This window comes from Lepidochelys kempii, chromosome 8, assembly GCF_965140265.1.
Source record: "Lepidochelys kempii isolate rLepKem1 chromosome 8, rLepKem1.hap2, whole genome shotgun sequence".
NCBI lineage: Eukaryota > Metazoa > Chordata > Testudines > Cheloniidae > Lepidochelys > Lepidochelys kempii.
In genome coordinates, this window is record NC_133263.1 from 79,403,246 (window position 1) to 79,424,599 (window position 21,354).

The 21,354-nt window shown below is 41.9% G+C and overlaps 1 protein-coding gene across 1 annotated transcript in view; it reads right to left on the reverse strand.

Moving 5' to 3' along the window:
• SPATA1 (spermatogenesis associated 1) overlaps nucleotides 1–21,354 on the reverse strand; it is a 37,207-nt gene that overhangs the window by 8,635 nt on the left and 7,218 nt on the right. The window contains exons 3-11 of the mRNA XM_073357224.1: nucleotides 19,693–19,799; nucleotides 14,913–15,030; nucleotides 13,633–13,686; nucleotides 13,206–13,539; nucleotides 9,370–9,621; nucleotides 5,643–5,787; nucleotides 5,421–5,481; nucleotides 3,633–3,744; nucleotides 2,723–2,848 (exon numbers count right to left, since the gene is read on the reverse strand). Of these exons, the coding sequence (XP_073213325.1) occupies nucleotides 2,723–2,848; nucleotides 3,633–3,744; nucleotides 5,421–5,481; nucleotides 5,643–5,787; nucleotides 9,370–9,621; nucleotides 13,206–13,539; nucleotides 13,633–13,686; nucleotides 14,913–15,030; nucleotides 19,693–19,799 (1,309 nt within the window). The remainder of the gene's footprint in view (nucleotides 1–2,722; nucleotides 2,849–3,632; nucleotides 3,745–5,420; nucleotides 5,482–5,642; nucleotides 5,788–9,369; nucleotides 9,622–13,205; nucleotides 13,540–13,632; nucleotides 13,687–14,912; nucleotides 15,031–19,692; nucleotides 19,800–21,354) is intronic.

The following is a 21,354-nucleotide window of genomic DNA, read 5'->3' on the forward strand; positions in this document are numbered from 1 at the left end:
CTGCAATCTGCCGAACCTGCGGATGTGGCAGGTAAACAAACCGGCGCGGCCCGCCAGAGGCTTTCCCTGAACAAGTGGTGTCCCAAGTTTGGGAAACACCGTGCTAGGATATTAATCCTGGGAGGTGAATGGCTGTCAGGGTAATCTGATGTCGGCTGCACCAGTTCCATTCGCTAACAGCTTCCTGGCATAACGGAAATGATATGCTTCCTCCTTGTCTGTTTACGTAAAACATCGCCAAGCTGTTTGTCTTGCCTGTATTGTTTTACCATGGATTAGAGACTGGAATGTCATATACAGTAAACAAATTTCTCTGGGTTCTAAGATATTTATGTGAAGATGAGACTTGTCTCTTGACCAGGGGTGGGCAAACTTTTGGGCCTGAGGGCCACATTGGGTTTCCAAAATTGTATGGAGGGCCGGTTAGGGAAGGCTGTGCCTCCCCAAACAGCCAGGCTTGGCCTTGTCCCCGACCGCTATCTGACCCCACCCTGCTTCTCGCCCCCTGACGGCCTCCCCAGCACTCCTACGCCATCCATCCCCCTGTTCCCTCATGGCCCCCTTGGGACTCCTGCCCGATCCACGTCCCCTGACTGCCCCAGACCCCCTGCCCCTGACTTCCCCCCATCGCCCCATCCATCCCCCCCTCTCCTTCCTGACCGCCCTCCTGGGACCCCTGCCCCCATTCAACCCCCGTTTCCCACCCTCTGACCGCCCCGCCCCCATCCACACCCCTGGCCCCTGACCACCCCCACAAGTGCCCCGGCCCTCTATCCAACCCCCCCGCTCCCTTACCGCGCTGCCTGGAGCACCAGTAGCTGGCGGCACTACAGCTGCACTGCTATGCAGCTCCAAGCACCGGCTCAGGCCAGGGCTCTGCAGCTGCGCTGCCCCAGGAGCTCGCAGCTCCTGCCCCCTCCGCCCCCGCCCAGAGCACTGTGCCAGCCTTGCCGTGAGCTGAGGCTGCACGGGAGGGGGAAGAGTGGGGGAGGGGCCACTGAGCTCAGGGGCCGGGTCGGAGGGTCCCGCGGACTGGATGTGGCTCATGGGCCATAGTTTGCCCACCTCTGCTCTTGACCATAGTCCCTGTGTCTTATGTTGATTCAAGTACACTCCCAATCTGAGGTTGGAAGCATTCATTACTACCATTACTGTGTATAGAGGAGAAGAAAACTGAGCACTTCTGCATACTTGAATAGGATCCTTCCACCGATCTCATGATAATAGGACCTCCTGAGGTATCTGCATGGCCATATCTATGTGGTGTTTGCTTGATAGGTAGCTGGACTTCAACCAGTCTTGAATACAACAACGCATGAGGAGTGACAAACATGCACAATGCATGTAATATAGCATTCTTAGACATTCCTGTACTGCTGTCTGAGGATTGCTGTGTAACTGACTCATAAGCTCTGCCACAACTTCACAGTTGATGGGCAGTAAGTATGCTGTTGCACACCTACAAATTCTGTCTTTTGGAAAGGTACTACAGGTGACTTCTTGCTTACCCTGAGCCTTGACGTGGCAAAGAATGCAAGGATGTAATGGATGTTTGTCTGAGACCTGCTAAGGAGAAGTTCCTTAAATGAGCCAGTCTTTGAGGTAAGGTAAACATGAATACTCTGTAATCTTAAAAATGCCTACCACAAGGCACTTGGTGAAAACTCCTGGGGCTGTTGATAAATGGAATGGCAGGACTCTACTGGAAACGTGAAGTCCCGAGTATGAAAAACCAACCAAACCTGCAGAGGCCTGTTGTCTCTATGATAGGGGGAAACCAGCCCAACAGGAGTTGAAGTTTTCAGTTGTCCACTGAGACTTTTGTATAATGTAGGTTGCACTATATCAATAATTACTGTATATTGATATTTCTCCATAGATCAGTTAGGTATCTGTGATATTTAACCATTCTGGGCAGTGACACTCATCATATGGCTGTAGAGATGCATGCGACTCTGTAAGGTACCCTGTGTGGTTCTCACAGAATCCATAGATTTGTCCAGAGCTCTTTTCATTCTGCCTGACACCTATGAAATGGAGCATTACTACATTGCTTGTTTTCCCCTAATGTACTTACCATATTTTTGTTTTGAGAATTAATTTATCATTTAAACAATTGAAAGGGAAAAGAATTAAGATGTTTTATATGTACAAGCACAAAAGAAGGCATGGGCCATGCCAAAGAGGCAGATCTGGTTTTCAGATAAGCTCATGTTCTGTATGCATTTTGTTTCTATAGGCTTTATCTGTTATTATAGAAAAATAAGGTTTGTCACCAGTTATTTCATGGAATAAAATAGAGGGGTATCTGGGTGCCGCTAATAACTGTATGGGTTGTAGCAGACAAGTTTTCTGTCATGCCCTCATATATCACTCCTAAAAACAGCACTTTGGAATGCTTAACTCATGAGCTTGGCACTATGATGTGGTTTACGGATGCCTTCTGAATACTGTACTTCTACAGATAACATAACGGTGCTATGGTTCATAATATCTAGGGACATAGATATTTATAGGAGTACCACTGAGCATCAATGGGAGCAGACATTTTAGTCCTCGACCTCTCTACCATACTTAGTCACACAAATGAGCCTTTTGAGCGGTATTTTTTTCCAGCTGCTATCTCTGTAATTAAGCATATACTATAACACTACATAGACACAGGCAGATAAAAAGTTTCACATTTACTTTCACACAGTTATGATACAATTGAAAAACATACCATGATATCTCCTCAGCTTATTTTGTTCAAGCAAACCTTTGACTTTTTTAACCAGTTCCTCTCTAGTTCTTTCCATGTGCCTTCTTTCTGCCTTCATTTGTTTCAGTTGTTCAACCATCTTGCTTTCTAAAGAAATTACAACCTACACTTAGTAAAGTTCTGGATGCTAAAAGAGGGAAAGGCCAGCCATAGTTATGTCTCAGTGAGTGCATGTATCATAAAGCATGCCCAACTTTTTCAGTTTGTCTCCTTGCAGGAACATAGAGTAGGGATTCCCACAGTCCAATAAACTATCTCTAACACTGGCCTCTACTTAATGCTTCACACAAGGGTTATATATATATTTATAAATGCATAAATGAATTAGAACTAATGTCCATATTAAATACATATACATCACTAAAACTATATTTAAAAGGGAAGGCATGAGAAACACATTACATGTGCTGAAAACTGTTGCCAGATACTCAAGAGGGCTATTTCCTGCTGAAAGCATTTTGCTAAATATACTGCAACAAAATGGTTAGTTAGTACTAGAAGCTAGATTCAGAAAGGGGATTTAGGCACCAAACTTCCTTTTTAGGCACCTAAGTCCAACACTTAGATGCCAGGGGCATTTGCAGAACCCCTGCTCAGCTGCCACCTAATCCTATAGATGCCTAAGTTTCCACTGTTAGAATCCCCTAAGTGTCTTGGGGCATGTGCTAAGCCTGAGCTCCAGGGAGATTCATGGACTAGGCATTCGCCCATCTATCTCAGCTGGCAGATGTGATCTGGTACATAGCGCCGACTCCAGGGGTGCTCCAGGGCTAACTAATACTTTGCATTTATAAATTCACCTTTTAAAATAAACATTCACATCTTGAATAAAGGTTCAATTTCTTGTAATTTCTTGGAAGCGTATACTTACTCTCTGTCTGAAATATGGGAACTTGAGCTCTGTTTATAGAAAGAGCCGGTGGAGGAGGAGGAGAAATGTATCGACTTGAATACTCAAGATGAGTTACGTTATTCTTATCTGTCTAGAGGCAAATGAAAAGTATAAAAATGCATAATATTGACCCTTGAATTCTTGTACTGTATTTGGAGAAACGTTTCTAATCAAGTTAATATGCATGAGGGGCCAAACTCAGCCATCCCCTTAATCTGTGCTGCCCAAAAAGAATGCATGGGTGAATGGGAGGTCTGAATTTGACTAAGCTTTCTTTTTGTGTGTCATCAAAAGACATGTTTACTAAGCTCCAGTCAGTCAGACCTCTGCAAACCAAAAGAAAGAAGTAGGGTTGCAGAGGTAAATCTGATGGCAGAATTTAGCCTAAAGAACTTTAATTTCTGGTGATAATGCACGAGAAGAAAAGAACCTAGCTTCTTTCTTAGATCCAGGTTGAATTTTAGGGCTGAAAGAAAAACATCTTTTGACTTGTAAACAGAGAACATTTTATATAGAAATCATTGAGACAAAACATGAAGCTCCACAATGCCAATTTTATCAAATCACATTTCAGAGTAAGCTGAACATTAACATTTCAGATAACTTTTATGAGCTTTCCATTTCTCTTACACATTTCTAAGAGATATCCTTTGATACTGTAATGAATCTTTCACTATCCTTGAGAAATATACTGAAATCAAAGATTTGTGGTAATCTTTTTTATTATGTAGCTTTCTTCTTATTGAGTGATACATATATTTATGTGTGGTTATATTTTATCATTAATAAAATAAAAAAAGAATGTAAATACATGTATTCGCACACTCTGTATAATTTATGATAGTATAAAAATAACTTGTACTAAAAGTCACTCTTCACAGACAATCCAGCTGGTGTGAGGTTCCTTCTGACAACTAACAACCATTTCCTTTAAAAAAACCAGAACTTTCAACTGCTGTAAAGCAGAGCTGTGTGAAAATTAAAAAGTGGGAAAAATTGTTAAAAAGTGTGTCAAATATTGAAATTTTCAATTTTTTTCAGCCAGCTCTACTCTAAGTATAGCAGAAGTCATAAGAGCAGCCTTTGTGTTGTCCAATTCCTTTAGTAAGATTCTACAAAAGTAATTCAACTAACGATCAAAAGTCACGCCTCTACAGAAGGCCCACATGTGCGAGTTAAACCCACTTGAACTCTAATTTCTGAGTTTAAGTGGTACTCAGGACCTCAGATGTGTCTTCTGCACTGTTTCAAAGATGCTCTAATTTTAGCTTTATAGATATACTATACCTGTTGTTTTCAGAAGTCTCAACGTAAGTGGTTTTTTATATTACACTTCAATGGCATTTGTACTTGAATGAGGTCTTCAAGATATTGCCAGTAGGAAATGGATACTAATTACTAAAAAGCAGCCAATGTCAATAAATCTATATTTATGGTTGGTAATGAGCAGGACCAAAATCAGTTAAGATTTAAAAAATATTATAATACCTAGTAAATGTACTCTCTATTCAATGGAACAAGCTGCTAGTCACTTTAATGCCTACTTTTGAGGGGTTCATTCATTGCTTAAGCAGTTGTTGATATTTTTCATTTGCAAATTTGTTTCAGAGCAGACTCAACGGTTTCCAGTTATACGGAACCCTACATTTGAATAGCGAGTGCATCTTTGCAACCTGAGCCAGCTGAACCAAAGTTGGGAATTTCCCTGCTGGGAGGAATGGATCTATTTCTTTATACTAGCACTAACACTTTATCTTTGAAACATACCTTATCATCCTGATTGATACCACTATCAGCCCCAGATTCTCCCATTCCAGACGGCTGAGGACTGAAGATAAAAGTACCAAGTAAAAATTAACTTAAAAAACATAAATTTGTCTTAAATTTAATTAAAGTGTATATTTTTCTCCTTGGTTTCATTTAATAGAGTATTTAAAGAAGTTTCCATTAATGAAATGTTTTGTCAGTATAACCACTCACGATTATTACCTTTTCTTATTGTGCAAATATTCCTTGTCTCCATCTTCCAATGATTCTGGAATTTCAGAATCCCCTGTAGTGTTTCTTCCCATCCTGATAGCTTTTAGATTGCATCTATTTTCCACATTTGCACCCACCACTATAGGGATTTCTTCTACAGCAAAGTACAGAATATTTAGGCAACATATACAATATTCAAGGGTCCCTTTAGACTTTACTAATGGCCCATCAAAAGGACTAAGTTAAAAATAGGTCTTGTTAGCATCATTAAGAAAAACTGGAAAGCTCACTGTTTTGCTTTAGGGAAAATAAAATGAAATTGTCAACTACACTGCATACAAAAATGATTTTGAACATTTCCTGATTTTTTATCGTTAAAAAGATAATCCAGTAATTTACACTTCCAGTGTCTGACTTCAAAAGCAGATTCTGATTTTGTCTAAATCAAATCTATATATTTGCAATGTTATTAAAAATGAGTGACAATTACATTAAGATCCAATGTTCAAAATGAAAATATTGATTCAGAGGACGCACTCCTTTAAAAAAAAAAAAATCTTATATCTTTATATAATTAAAGAATCTTAGAGTTTTTGAAAACACGTGAAAATGTGCAACATTAAGAGGGATTGGATTCTCTGAACCATCATTTTTTTTCCAGTGTAAAACAGAAATTTGGCTAAAACTTTGATAAGTGTCCAAACCACTGGGTGCTAATCCAAATTGCTGGACATCCAGGGGTTTGCCTAAATTAACATTTAATAGTGCCGGTGCACTTGAAAACTTGGAATATTAATGCATCTAGTAGTTTCTCAGTACAAGTTTTATCAGCTAATGCTAAGGTAGGACAATGTGAAGTTTTTATATTTGACTGTAAAAATTCTTTTTATTCAGATTTTGAATGTTGTATTAACAATGTGATTTAAAACTGTAATTTAATCAGAATGGATGCTAAACAAAGAATTAATTAGAACTTTTTAAACTATGTCTTCTTCAGAAATGAAAGACAAGAAGATGGTCATAGGCAAGCTACTAACGTTACATCGGTTGTCACTTACCATCCAACTATACCCATTGAATCAATTATTTCCTTTTAAATCGGGTAGTAGAGTAATGTAGTAGACCATTCTGAAGAGACTACTATAAATATTGGCTTCCAGTACTCAGCAACCATCCAGTCTTAGACAAAAATGTGTAGCTGACAGATCTCTTTCAAAAAAACATTTTCAATTCTGGCATATAACTGTTAGCTTTATTTTTGCTTTAATCCCACCCACACCTTTGTACTATTTCCATTCTAGTCTAATCAGAGAAAATGTTCAATTCTCAGTTTTAGGAGTCAAACTTTAATATTGTAAAAGCAAATTCAAATTCTACTTTGTGGGAGGACTGTAGAAATATTTTCCTTTTCTGAGTGCTAAGAGCATGGCTAAATGTAAATTGCAGTAGATATCGTTAAAAATGAAAACTGAAGTGAATGAAATTACTTTCCCCGTTATCGTATTCTAATTCAGATTCTTGATAACGGATTTTAATAATTTATTGCTCCTAATTATCATATGGAAATAAAGTCTTTTCATGCAAAAATCCACTGAGCATGTTTAAAGAAAAAAGAAAAGGAGTACTTGTGGCACCTTAGAGACTAACCAATTTATCTGAGCATAAGCTTTCCTGAGCTACAGCTCACTTCATCGGATGCATACTGTGGAAAATACATAAGATGTTTTTATACACACAAAGCATGAAAAAATACCTCCCCCCACCCCACTCTCCTGCTGGTAATAGCTTATCTAAAGTGATCACTCTCCTTACAATGTGTATGATAATCAAGCTGGGCCATTTCCAGCACAAATCCAGGTTCCCCCCCCCCCCCCACACACACACACAAACCCACTCTCCTGTTGGTAATAGCTTATCTAAAGTGACCACTCTCCTTACAATAAGAAAAGGAGTACTTGTGGCACCTTAGAGACTAACCAATTTATTTGAGCATTTGGTTAGTCTCTAAGGTGCCACAAGTACTCCTTTTCTTTTTGTGAATACATACTAACATGGCTGTTACTCTGAAACCTGAGCATGTTTAAGTATTCCCGTATCAGTAGTCAGGGATGAAGGAGGGCTCAGCCAGGATAAATCATAGCTGCAGATCTTTGAAAATTTTTTCTTGGAGAATCATAAAAGGCTTTCATTTTAAAGTGTAAAATAGCTCAATAAAGCAGCTGTCTACAGATTAATTGCTCAATCACTTTATTTATGTATTATATAATGAGCCTTGATATCACAGGTTAAAAATTTTGGGTCCCATCTTTCAGTTCTTAGGCAAAACTTCTATTGAGGTCAATGGGAGTTCTGAGTGTGTAATTTGGGCCTGATCCAGAACCCATTAGCACCCATAGCTTTTAGATCTTTAGACCTTTTCTGTAAATGACATTCCCAAAAAATAACAAAAATCTCACTGTGTATTTGACAAGGTATATGAGGAAACATCTATGCACTCTGGAAATTAAGATATTAGTGTACCCACAAAACTATATTTGTAAGTCAAATTTTTGAAAGTCAGGTGTCTAAATTTAGGCTCCTAAATCTATAAGGCATCTGAATAAAATATTTTTATTTTCAGGGATGCTGAACATCTACATTGAACTCTTTGGGTATTGCAGGTACAATGGATTTAAGAGCTTAATTTTAGGAACTTGTGTTTGAAAATGTTGAGGAAATCATATCAGTAAAATGGGGAACAAGAAATACATATATGTGAAGGATAAATGGGACAATTGGACCTTGACATAAACTCATATTTCATGCCATATATTAACCAGTACAGTAGGAGGCATATGGTGTAAAAATTATGGATGAAATCCTGGCCTCACTTAAGACAATAGGAGATTTGCTGTTGACTTCAATGGAATCAGGATTTTAGTTACGGATTGTAATAAACGTTTACATTTACCATCTGAAGGTTCTAGTACATCTGGTTAAATGATAAATTCCAGATGAGAAAGAAAACTTTCTTAAACTTAAATTAATACTGTAAACATCTATTAATTCCTTAAGGGAACACTTTGGTTCAGTCAAAAAAAACCTAGTCTTGAAATTAACCTAGAAATTCTGAAAAACATGGAAGTTTGCCTCCCAATCTCTTCATCTCAAACGCTAACAGATTAAAGCAAATTCAGAGTTTCTAAACCAAACCATTTTGGAATTATGATGAGATAAACAAATTCAAGAAAATGTTCAAGAAACAAGCTCACCTCATTTTTTTAACCTTATTTCCCAAAGGCCTTTTCCATTTTGCTTCAAACTTTCCAGAAAAATTCTACCCCAACATAAATTAATGGCTGCAAAATTTCAGGTAGATTTTGAGGAAATTAGGAAAGCGGAAGTCAAAGTGTTTTTTATAACAGAAACTGGCTTCAAACTTTTTAACTACTATTTCTCCACAATAAAATTTAGAGTTTATGCAGAAATTCCATTAATTTACATAACTGGGCATACATATTGCAAGGGTCTCAAAACAGTGGATGCAGTTAAAGAGCATTTTACTGTGCCTTTGGCATAACAGGGTGAGGTGAAGGAAAGAATTGGATTCCTTTGTTTTTGTGATTCCAAATCATTCTTATAACATTGTCTGAACAGTTTTCATAGTGAAATTAGAGATTTTTTTACTCTTGTTTAGCTTTATATGCCCCCTTTCTAAAAAGCACCCTTAAAGAGTAGACAACTTAATTAATCATACCTTTTTTTCCAGGGGGAATGTAATTTTCCTGAGTCTCATTGTTCTTGGCTTGTTCAATGCTCTGTTTTACATGATGACCTGAAAGAGTCCCTTTGTCTTTCTGGCTCCACCTAAGTGTATTAGATTCTTTCTGATCCTGGCTGAGATGATTTTTCTGAGCACTTTCCAAAGATGTAGGATTTTTTCCAGATTCCCACTTCGTGGGATTTAAACTACTTGGTATGTGGAGAGATCCATTGGATCCAATTTGGTCTGCATTACAATGGACCAGTTTCACATGGGAAAAGAAATACACAATTTTAAATGTGCCCTTTAAAATGTTAATAATCATACATTTTATTTTCTTCAGAGTCCAATAGCTGAAAATCTTTGAAAGCCTTAGTAAATGAAAACAAACTAAAAGTGATATTCACAAAAGAGCAACACATCCCAAGTATGTCTCAGAGCAAAGCAGTAAGGAATAAGTATAATCAAACCACATATACAAAATTAAAAGGAAACAAACAGATTTTGAGCTTTCCCCAAATGATACCAATGACAGAAAGAGAGAATTTCAGGGTTATACAGGCCCCTCAAAAGAAATGTCCCTGCTTCCTAAACTCAATGCTCTCAGTGGAATTCATGGTCACAGTACAGACTCTCAGACCATACAGATCTTGGTGATAAACAACAGGTCAGGAAACAAGTCTATAAAACATCATAGGACTTATCGGTTGTACACCTTGCCAAGTCTGCATCAGTTTCAGATCTTGTGCCATCTGTTTTACTAATCATGCTGCCTATGCAAGAGAGGCTCTCAAGAACCCGGGAATGGAAAATAGGTGGCACAAATTACACACCTGCTGGATTTCTTAGGCTGCCAATTTAACCCCTGTACATCCCAGTGAAAATATCCTTCTCCTACTTCCAACCAATTGTCGTTTCCCTAATTTGAGCCTTCTCAGGGAAGAAAATGGGATTGTGCTTGTGACGCTGACAGACCAGCTCAAATTAAAGCCATAGACCAATTCACTTGTGTGTGAATATCAAAGGAGGAATAGGACAGTTAACTTGTGTGTGGATATAAAAAAAAGTGTTAATGTTATTGTCTTCACTTATTTGTAACCTGATGAATGCAATCGCATTACATTATGTATATCCCTGCACTTAATTAACCCTAGATCAAAACTGTGTGTTAGTATTAAGATGGGAATTTACTTGATGAAAACTAATGAAGGATTGTTTCTGGCTGTCACAATGTGTTTACATTACATTTATCCATCACACAAGATTGGCGCATTGGAAATGTAAAAGATTGCTAACTTCAAAGCATGGGTCATTTTGTTTGACAATGGATATTCACAGACTCTGTTTGCATTTAATCAACAAAGGAAGAGCCCATGCTGTAAACGAATATGGCTGCCAGATTGCCTTTCCTGAAAAGATGCTAAAAGAATGGATCCAGGGATCGATCCTGTATCTAGGGTTGTCAAGCGTCTGTTTTTTGATAGGAACGCCCGGTTGAAAAGCGACCCTGGTGGCTCCGGACAGCACTGCTGACCAGGCCGTTAAAAGTAGGGTTGGCGGTGCAGTGGGGCTAAGGTAGGCTCCTCGTCTGCCTTGGCTCCATGCAGCTCCTGGAAGTGACCGGCATGTCACTGTAGCCCCTAGGCACAGGTGCGGTCAGGAAAGCTCTGTGCGCCACCCCCATCCCAAGGGCCACCTCTGCAGCTCCCATTGGCTGGGAACTGGCCGGCCATGGCGGCTGCCTCCAGAAGCAGCACAGAGCCAGGGCAGGCAGGGACTCCGCCTTAAGCCCTGCTGCGCCATCGACCGGGAGCCGCCTGAGGTAAGCGTCACTGGGCTAGACCCTGCACCCTGAACCCTCTGCCCCCAGTTGGAATCCCCTTCCGCATCCTAATTCCCTCCCAGACCCTGCACCCTAAACCCCTGCCCCAGGTCAGAACCCCCCCTCACACCCAAACCACCTCACAGAGCTCACTCTTTGCACTTCCTCCTGCACCCCAACCCCAGCCCTGAGCCCCCTCCTGGAGTCCGCACACAGCATCCCCTCCCGCTCCCAAACCCCAGCCCTAGCCCAGTGAAAGTGAGTGAGGGTGGAGGACAGCGAGCAACAGAAGAAGGGCAGAGGGTTGGAGCGAGTGGGGGGGCAGGGCAGGGGTGGGGCAAAGGTGTTCAGTTTTGTGCAATTAGAAAGCTGGCAACCTTACCTGTATCTTTGAAGTGTTTTGAATTCTAACAGGGTGAAATACTGAACAAGTGGACTGAGATCCCCAGAATTACTGTGGGTAACCACGAGAAATTTATAGAACACTTGCAGATTACCACATTTCTGCTATCACTTTGGACTTACAAATTTGGACTCACCTATTAATGTATTTAACCTGTTTTAACCTCTCAATAACTCTAATTTCTTTTTATTGGCGAATAAACCTTTAGGCCATGTCTACAATAGCGCTTATGTCGGCAAAACTTTTGTCACTCGGGGGTGTGAAAAAACCACCGCCCCCGAGTGACGTAAGTTTTTTCCCGCATAAGTGCTCATGTGTACAGCACTATGTTGGCAGGAGATGCTCGTCCGCTGAAATAGCAACCGTCGCGCATTGAGTTAGTTTTATTAAGTTGACAGGAGAGCTCTCTCTCATTGGCATAATGTGGCTACACCAGTGATCTTACAGCAGCGCAGCTGTATTGGTACACCTGTGCTGCTGTGAGCTTGTAAGTGTTGACATGGCCTTAATTAGCTTATTAGAGAAATTGGCTTCAGCATTGTCTTTGGTGAGATCTGGAGTACCAACTTGACCTGGGTAAGTGACTGGCCCTTTGGAGCTGGGAGTAACCCCTCACATGATGTGATATTTGGTATCGTGACCAATATCATAAAGTCCAGTTTGTCTGGGTGGCAAGGTAGGGGGACTGTTTGTGACTCCATGGGAAGACTAATATAGTGATCCAGGCATGCACATATGTTACTGGCTTGGTGAAATCTAATTATAGATACACCACCAGTTTGAAGAGTCTGCCCTTTTTTTCTGACAGTCTGACCTGAGATCAGCACTCACGGTTGTGAGCCACTTCAGATAGCATCACGCTTCTTTATTTTCAGCTTCCTTATAAAATACAAAGACTTGAAACAGCAAAAGAAACATCAAGTCTGATCTTCTCTAGCTTTGATGGAGAACATGTTGGAGGTCTCTCATGTATATTGTGAGGTTTCTCAGCCCTTAACTCAAAGGGCCAGGTGTTAAATATTTGAAAGAGATCTTTTCTTCCCTCCTTTTGTAGAGTATTTTGGTTTAAGTGTGTGTTATCACCAAAACAAAGTTTTAGATCTCAATTAATCAAGTTTTAATGGCATGACCTCCCTGATGTCATAACCATACCAATTCTCCAGCTATCCACAGTCTCTCCCAGAGAAGAAAAGATCTGTACTGTAATGTAAAAATTAATCTGAAAAAAAAAATGAAAGAAATACAACCCCAAACAAAAATCACCCTTTCAGGACTACTTTGTGCATTCTAATCAGGCAAAAAAGAGCAGAAATCCATTTCCCTTCTTTTATAAGTCAATCTGAACAACAACAACAACAAAAATCACCAAAGGCGAAGTACAAAGAAGTAAATTATTTGACTGTTAGTATGGTATAGTGAGGTGAAGGAAATGGCTTCATCTTCAGATCTGAATTTGATCATTTAAGTCAGTCTTCTTACAACGTTATTTCAACAGGTTTGTATTTGTTTGGATTTATAGTGTAATTGGCCATTTTCTTTTTTGTTCCTGTTTAGGTCTGTACCTAAGCATCTCATTCTCTCTTCCCCATACTAGTTAAATCTTACCTTTCCTTCTATGTGGAATCTTTTTTTCCTGAGTCCTGTTGTTCAGGCTTTGTTCAGGTTTTATGTGCAAAACTGGAATCATTTCTTTTGCTGTCTCACTCCATTCTAAAGAGCTAGAATCTTCCTGATTCTGCCTGAGAGTATGTTTCTGTGGACCTTCTAGAAATGTTGGACTTTTTTCAGGCTTTTTCTTTGGAAGACTTAAAGTACTTGGTCCATGGGGAGACCTATGGGATTCTACATTAAAGTGCTGTGTATCTGGAGTTGATGATGATGAATAAGCAATTTCTAAGTGGTCCACTCCAGGGAGCAAATATAATTCGGGATGAAGTGCCTAAAACATACAATGTGTTAATTAGACAAGGAAGAAATAAGCGACATGAACTGCACACTTGAAATGATAACTTGAAAACTGTATGATACGTACATGTGGGGGAGCAAATAACTTGAGTTTCAGTTCTGTTTCTTGTTTTGCCTTCACCTTGGAACATAAAAAAGCAAGTAAAATCAACAAAATAACTTCTATAAAAGGTATGCAGCATACCAATCGATTTGTATATGTTATTTTCTTGGTAAGTTACATATGACAAATTACATTTATTACACTAGCACTTTGGGTGGGAATAACATAGATGACAATTCTCTGTTTTCTGACATGGCATCTATTCATTAGTACTTTTGTCAGACTTCAAAATGTGTGCTATAATCAGCCCAACAGGAGCGTGTGTGTATTTTTATAAATATCTTCACCCATTACGCTTTCACTTAGGGCTCAAAGGCCCTTAGCCAACTCCCAGCTGAAGTCAGTGGAAAGACTCCCTGTTGACTTCATTAGGAGTTGGATTAGGCCCAGTCTGAATAGGAAGTGTGTGTTAAGTAATATGGTTCTCTCAATTCAATTGTTAAAACAAATATTTTAATATAGAAAAAGAATCCACTGACTCTCCTGAAGACTTCTATTGTGCTTAAGGAATTTTTTATTAGTTGTCTTGATATCTTTGGCTACATCCTTTTCAGATTTTCACTTAGTCCTCTTAACAAACAAAATCTCAGGTGATCAATGCATATTTAAGAGCATATTTGAAATCAGTGTGTCTTATGGAGAATAAGAAATCTGAACTTCTATTTAACCCTGTCTTTAACCAATTAAATAAATTCAATTAAACTAAATATAGGACAAAATTCTGCTCTCAGTTACTCAAAGGCAATAACATCGATTTCACTTACAAATTATTAAAAAAAAAATTAACGTGTTTTCCTAATTCAAATGCCCCTTACTTTGTAAGAAAGGTGCAGCTCTTGGAATAGCTTACATTGTTACTGTTGTGAAACAGCAGAACTGAAAAACTCAGCAAATATTTGATCATAGAGATACAAATACAAGAGGTTACCATGACCCCAAACAAACAGGAAGATAATACCAACTGCATAGGACTACTTTAAAATTCACAAGATTAAATCAATATTTACAGCTTGGTGCTAAAAATGTCCAGTTATCTATGCTAGGATATTTTAATTTTCTAACTATTAAAGAAAAAATACTTTATTAAATATGTGACAATCTCAGTAGAGCAGGGGAAAATCTTCCCTGTTTTGCTTCAGAAAAGTTTAATGGGGGAAAAGGTATAAAATGTTGCCAAATATCCAGTTTCAAAAAAAAAAAAAACGCAAAAGAAAAAATCTAGGGAAAATGCAGAAATAACTTACCACTGCTAGCTTTTTCCCTATATGTTTCAGAAATATAAACTTATCTGCAACAGCATCTTCACCCAGGAAGTCTCCAAGCTGCTCCCGCAGTACCCTCAGTGTGACATGACGAGGCACCCTAGAAAACCATTATTCATTATTACATTTGTAAGAAATGATGATGGCTATTTAGTTTGCAATGTGAGAATGTGCCTGAAATGTTGTATTTCCAGATCAGACAGGCTTAGTGTTTCAAAGTCATGATGGTGCATCACAATATGATAATACTGCGAATCAAATGTGATCACAAAACTACCTGAGAAGTGTTCACATCTCACTTATCCATACAAAAAGCAAAGGGGCAGGACCTGCAATTTGAAAAAAGTGTGGGAAACACTTTTGCTTGTCTGACACTAGAAGACAAAATTACTGGGAACTACAATGAGGGTATCTGTGCAAAAGACAGAACTTTCTTGGTGGCTGGCCCAAAACTGCGGAATCAATTCCCCTAGGAAAAAAAGGAGTATCACAGATGTTCTCTAAATGCAAAGTGCATCTTGCCTTCTCTATAGAAACATACAGGAATGTATGTGCATGTGTGTTATTAAACAAAAAACTCCACAGCACACACTTCTTCCCCAGAGAAGGATGAGAGAACAAAAATATGTGACAGATGTTAATCATGTTAGTGGACAAATTGGAGAAAGACCAGAGGAGAGCAACAAAAATGATTAATGGTCTAGAAAACATGGCCTACAGGGAAAGATTGAAAAAATTGGGTTTGTTTAATCTGGAGAAGAGAAGACTCAGAGGGGACATGGTAACAGTCTTCAAGTATGTGGAAGGTGATAAAATGTTCTTCACTGAGGACAGGACAAGAAGTAATGGGCTTAAACTGCAGCAAAGGAGATTTAAGTTAGACATTAGGAAACCTTCTGAACTGTAAGGAACAAATTACCTAGGGAAGTTGTGAATCTCCATCACTGGAGGTTTTTAAGAACTGGTTAGACAAACACCTGCCAGACATGGTCTAGATCAGGTGTCTCAAACTCAATGACCATGAGGGCCACATGAGGACTAGTACATGGGCCCGAGGGCCGCACCATTGACCACCTCCTGCCCTGGTCCCGCCCCCACTCCATCCCTTCCGTGAGGCCCCTCCCCTGCCCTGCCTCTTCCCACCCCTTCTGTGCCCCCATTCCAACCCCTTCCCTGAAATCCCACCCCAACTCCACCCCCTCCCTGCCCCCAGGGTGTGCAGGGTGTGGCAGGGGGCTCAGGGCAGGGGGTCTGGCTGCAGGAGGGGTTCAGGGGTCGGGTCTGGCCCAGTGCGCACTGGGGGCAGGGCTCCTTGCCTGCCTGCCGTGCCCCCGCGCCACTCCGGGAAGAGGCAGGGACCTGGGTGGCGGGGGCACAGGGGTCTGTGTGTTGCCCTGTGTTGGCCGTGGTTCCCTGTTCCCGGCCAATGGGAGCTGCTCTAGGTAAATGCTGGGGGAGTGGTGGGCTGCGGAAAATAACCCCGCGGGCCGCGTGTTTGAGACCCCTGGTCTAGATAATACTTAGCCCTGTCTCAGTGCAGGGAACTAAACTAGATGACCTACCAAGGTCTCTTCCAGTCCTACATTTCTATGATTCTATGGTGCTTAATGCGCTACTGGAAGGTACTTAGGCTGGTCTACACTAGAACATTAGGTTGTTTAACTACCTGGGTCACAGGTGTGAAAAATCAACACCCCTAAACAGCATTGTTAAGCCGACCTAAGTTTCCGTATGGACAGTTGTAGATTGACTGAAGAATTCTTCTGTAGACTTAGTTACTGCCTCCTGGGGAGGTGGATTACCTAGACTGACAGGGGAATCCCTCACATCAGCAATAGGTAGGGACTACACAGAAGTGCCACAGCAGTGAAGTTGCAGAGGGACAGCTGTGCTGCTGTAACGTTTTAAATGTAGAAAAGCCCATTGATACCAAGGTAGAGTAGAATAGAAATGGGACAGAGCCAACCACATGAGAATGCAAGGTTCTACTTGGGAATTTAGCCTCTCTTTGGTTGACTGCCTCCTCATATACTTTGCCTTCACTTGCTGTCCCTCCTTCAGGGATGGTTTCCCACAGCACGGGACCTTTTGGGATGGTATTGTGACATGATGACTTTATGAAATATTTCAGAAATCATCTCATGAGCCAGAGCTGACTTTTTGTCTTATGTCCTTGTATATTTTAAGGCTAGACAGGTAGGCTAGAAAATTTCAATTTGAAAAACAATGTTGTTATTTAATTAGAGCACATGAGTTTATCTGAAAACAGACAAATTTACTATTTTTTTCTTTCCGATCATGTAGAAAAAAAATCTAATGTTTTACCTCAAAAAGAAAATATTCATTCTTTCTCTAAACTTTTGAGTGTCAAGATTTAGCTAACAGCAAATTTTTGCAGCCCACATAGCAACTCTTGAAAATAAAGCTGGAGCATATAATGCAAACACAGATACAATGTTCACTGCAACATCAAAACATTACCATAATAAACATTTGATACGTTTACCATAAGCTAAACATGTACATAATTTAATACCCCAATTTGTGTGCAATACCCACACTCTGGGTTGCTTTGCTATTTTAAACTTGATTTCTACATTGCAAGATCTCCATCAGTGATTAGTTTTCTTCTCAAAGCTCCACAAAGAATGTGAGAGAATATTTACTTTGACATCCCTCCATGCTTTGTAAGAAGTTCTTTTGGGGCTCATGTGACAAGGACAACTAGCTATCCTTTTGGTATGCAGAGAGCTTACAATGCAAGTGAACATTTCAATTTATTAGACTGCTTGATGGTACTTATTACCTTTAGATCATTTTGATCTTCTGTAACTTCTTTGCACCCTCAGGGTTCCTAATGACTGTTCTTGTGAGTAAAGACTATAGTACCCTTCCTTACCTGTGATCACAGATTAGGGCTCAATCCTGCTTTAAGTGGGAGTGGATTGGGCTTCAGCTGGTCATTCACACCAACAGGACCTGCCTTCAGTAGCAAGTCAGGGGTAACATTCTTTTAAAGCAGGGGTCTAAAACACATGGCCTGCGGGGTTATTTTCTGCGGCCCGCCAGCTCTCCGCAGCACCCCCCAGCATTTACTTAGAGTGGCTCCGGTCCAGTGCGCACCGGGGACAGGGCAGGCTCCTTGCCTGCCTGCCTTGCCCCCGTGCCGCTCCGGGAAGGGGCCAGGACCCGAGGGAGGCGGGCGGGGGGGGCACAGGGGTCTGTGTGTTGCACTGGCAGCTCCTCCAAGCACACCCCCCCCGCAGCTCCCATTGGCCGGGAATGGGGAACCGCGACCAATGGGAGCTTCGGGGGAGGTACCTGGAGGAGCGGCCAGGGCAACACACAGACTCCTGTGGCCCCTCCCCCTCAGGTCCTGGCCGCTTCCTGGAGCAGTGCAGGGGCAGGGCAGGCAGGCAAGGAGTCTGCCCTCCCCTGCCCTGCCCCCGGTGTGCGCCGGGCCAGACCCACCCCCCCGAACCCCTCCTGCAGCCGAACCCCCTGCCCTGAGCTCCCTGCTGCACCCCACACCCCTCCTGCACCCTGACCCCCCGCCTTAAGCCGCCTACAGCACCCCGAACCCCTGCCCTGAGCCCCCTGCCGCACCCTGCACACCTCCTGCACCCCAACCCCCTCCCCTGAGCCCCCTGCTGCACCCCAACCCCCTGCCCTGAGCCCCCTGCCACACCCTGCACCCCAACCCCCTGCCTTGAGCCCCCTGCCACACCCTGCACCCATCCTTTACCCCCTGGGGGCAGGAAGAGGGCAGAGTTGGGGTGGGGATTTCAGGGAAGGGGTTGGAATGGGGGCAGGGAAGGGATGGGAAGAGGCGGGGTCTCACAAAAGGGGTGGAGTGGGGGCGGGGCCAGGGCAGCAGGGCAGCCCTCGGGCCAATTTACTAATCCTCATGTGGCCCTCATGGTCATTTGAGTTTCAGACCCCTGTTTTAAAGCATGTCAGACAGTGTCTTCTTTCAAGTTAAATTAACTATAGCATTCACTTCCTTTTCTTAAACTCATTAGACTTTTAGTGGTGAAATCAATGGCAAAACTCTCAGGGCTGCAAAGGGGTTAGGGTTTCATCCTTAATAACTTGCATGTTACAAAAGAGAAAACATTCAGAAAATAAAAAATGTTAAAGGTTAATCTTTTGCTTTCTGTTGCAAGGTCTGGTAAAAATATTTTAGAAATTTAGGCCCAGATTCTGCAATGAGCTCTGCCCAGGTAGACCCTATGCACACATGGAGCCACATCAATTTTAATAGGTTCCAAGCAGAGCTCAATGCAGGATTGGAGTCTAAGTTACACAAAGGACAATAAATATGGACAGGCAAACATTCCAATTGTATCAATAAAAAACATTACAATTGTGGAATTCATGTTGCTGTCTAACCACCTGTCCAACACCATGTCTTTTTAAAAGGGAGGCACTCTCTCTCTCTCTCTCTTTCACTAATTCCCCTTTTGGAAATGCATTTTAGTGGTCCAGATTCTTGGCTGTGGTGCAGCTAAGTTTCGTGTAGCCCAAGAAAAGCAAAGTTGGCTGTGTGCCACCTTTGTATCTCCTGGATTCTGGAAGCGACCACAGAACAGGAACATCAAGGACTGTTCTAGCTAATGCGGTGCTGCAATGGTTCCCTACAGAGCTATCCAGCTGCATGGATTAGCTGAAGCAATGTATAAAGGAATTACTCACAGGCATACGTGTATGAAGGATTGGGGTCTAAAGCAGCGTTTTTCGTCATTATTTAGGAATTACTCACCTTATAAATCCAGCTGAAATGAATTTGCTAGTAAGAGCTGCAGAAACTGTATTTAATGTGAAGTTCCACACTTCTTCTGGGACATAAAAAACATGAAGCTCTACCAACTAAATGCAGTGAGAGAAGATTATCTCAGTTATAGATATACAGTAAGCATTTAAATCAGAAGTCTCAAATTCAAATGACCACGATTGGCCTGAGGACTGCACCACTGACCACCCGCCACCACTGCCCTGGCCCTGCCCCCACTCCTCCCCTTCCATGAGGCCCCGCCCCTGCATCGCCTCTTCCCACCCCTTCCCTGCCCCCATTCCAACCCCTTCCCTGAAATCCCCATCCCAACTCCGCTGCTCCCTGCCCCCAGGGGGTGCAGGAGTGGTGCAGGATGTGGCAGGGGGCTCAGGGCAGGGGGTTGGGGTGCAGGGGGTCAGGGTGCAGGGTGTGGCAGGAGGTTCAGGGCAGGGGGTTTGGGTGCAGGAGGTATGCAGGGTGCGGCAGGGGGCTCAGGGCAGCGGTGTGGGGTGTGGCAGGGGGCTCAGGGCAGGGGGTTGGGGTGCAGGAGGGCTGTGGGGTGTGTCAGGGGGCTCAGGGCAGCAGTGTGGGGTGTGGCAGGGGGCTCAGGGCAGGGTGTCGGGGTGCATGAGAGGTGTGGGGTGCAGCAGGGGGGTTGGCTGCAGGAGGGGTTTGGGGGCGGGTCCAGCCTGGTGCGCACTGCGGGCAGGGCAGGCTCCTTAGAACATACATGTTTTTAATGCACACAAGGCTTTTACTTGGTATCAGTGAACCAGTTATTTGAATAATAACATTTAGACTTGCAGAGTCAGGTAGATTTTCGAAGTACTGTATAAACATGGTTAAAAATCATTATCAGGTAGTCAGTTATACAGGCTTTGGACTGCTAGCAGAAAGGAGATTTACAATAATATAATAAAAAGAAAAGGAGTACTTGTGGCACCTTAGAGACTAACCAATTTATTTGAGCATGAGCTTTCGTGAGCTACAGCTCACTTCATTGGATGCATACTGTGGAAAATACAGAAGATGTTTTTACACACAAACCATGAAAAAAATGGGTGTTTATCACTACAAAAGGTTTTCTCTCCCCCCCGCCCCACACCCTACTCTCCTGCTGGTAATAGCTTATCTAAAGTGATCACTCTCCTTACAATAAGAAAAGGAGTACTTGTGGCACCTTAGAGACTAACCAATTTATCTGAGCATGAGCTTTCGTGAGCTACAGCTCACTTCATCGGATGCATTGGTTAGTCTCTAAGGTGCCATAAGTACTCCTTTTCTTTTTGCAAATACAGACTAACACGGCTGTTACTCTGAAACCTCTCCTTACAATGTATATGATAATCAAGGTGGGTCATTTCCAGCACAAATCCAGGTTTTCTCCCCCCCCAAAACAAACCCACTCTCCTGTTGGTAATAGCTTATCTAAAGTGATCACTCTCCTTACAATGTGTATGATAATCAAGGTGGGCCATTTCCAGCACAAATCCAGGGTTTAACAAGAATGTCTGAGGAACAGTGGGTGGGGGGAGGAAAGGAATAAGCAAGGGGAAATAGGTTACTTTTTATAATGACTCAACCATTCCCAGTCTCTATTCAAGCCTAAATTAATTGTATCCAATTTGCAAATTAATTCCAATCCAGCAG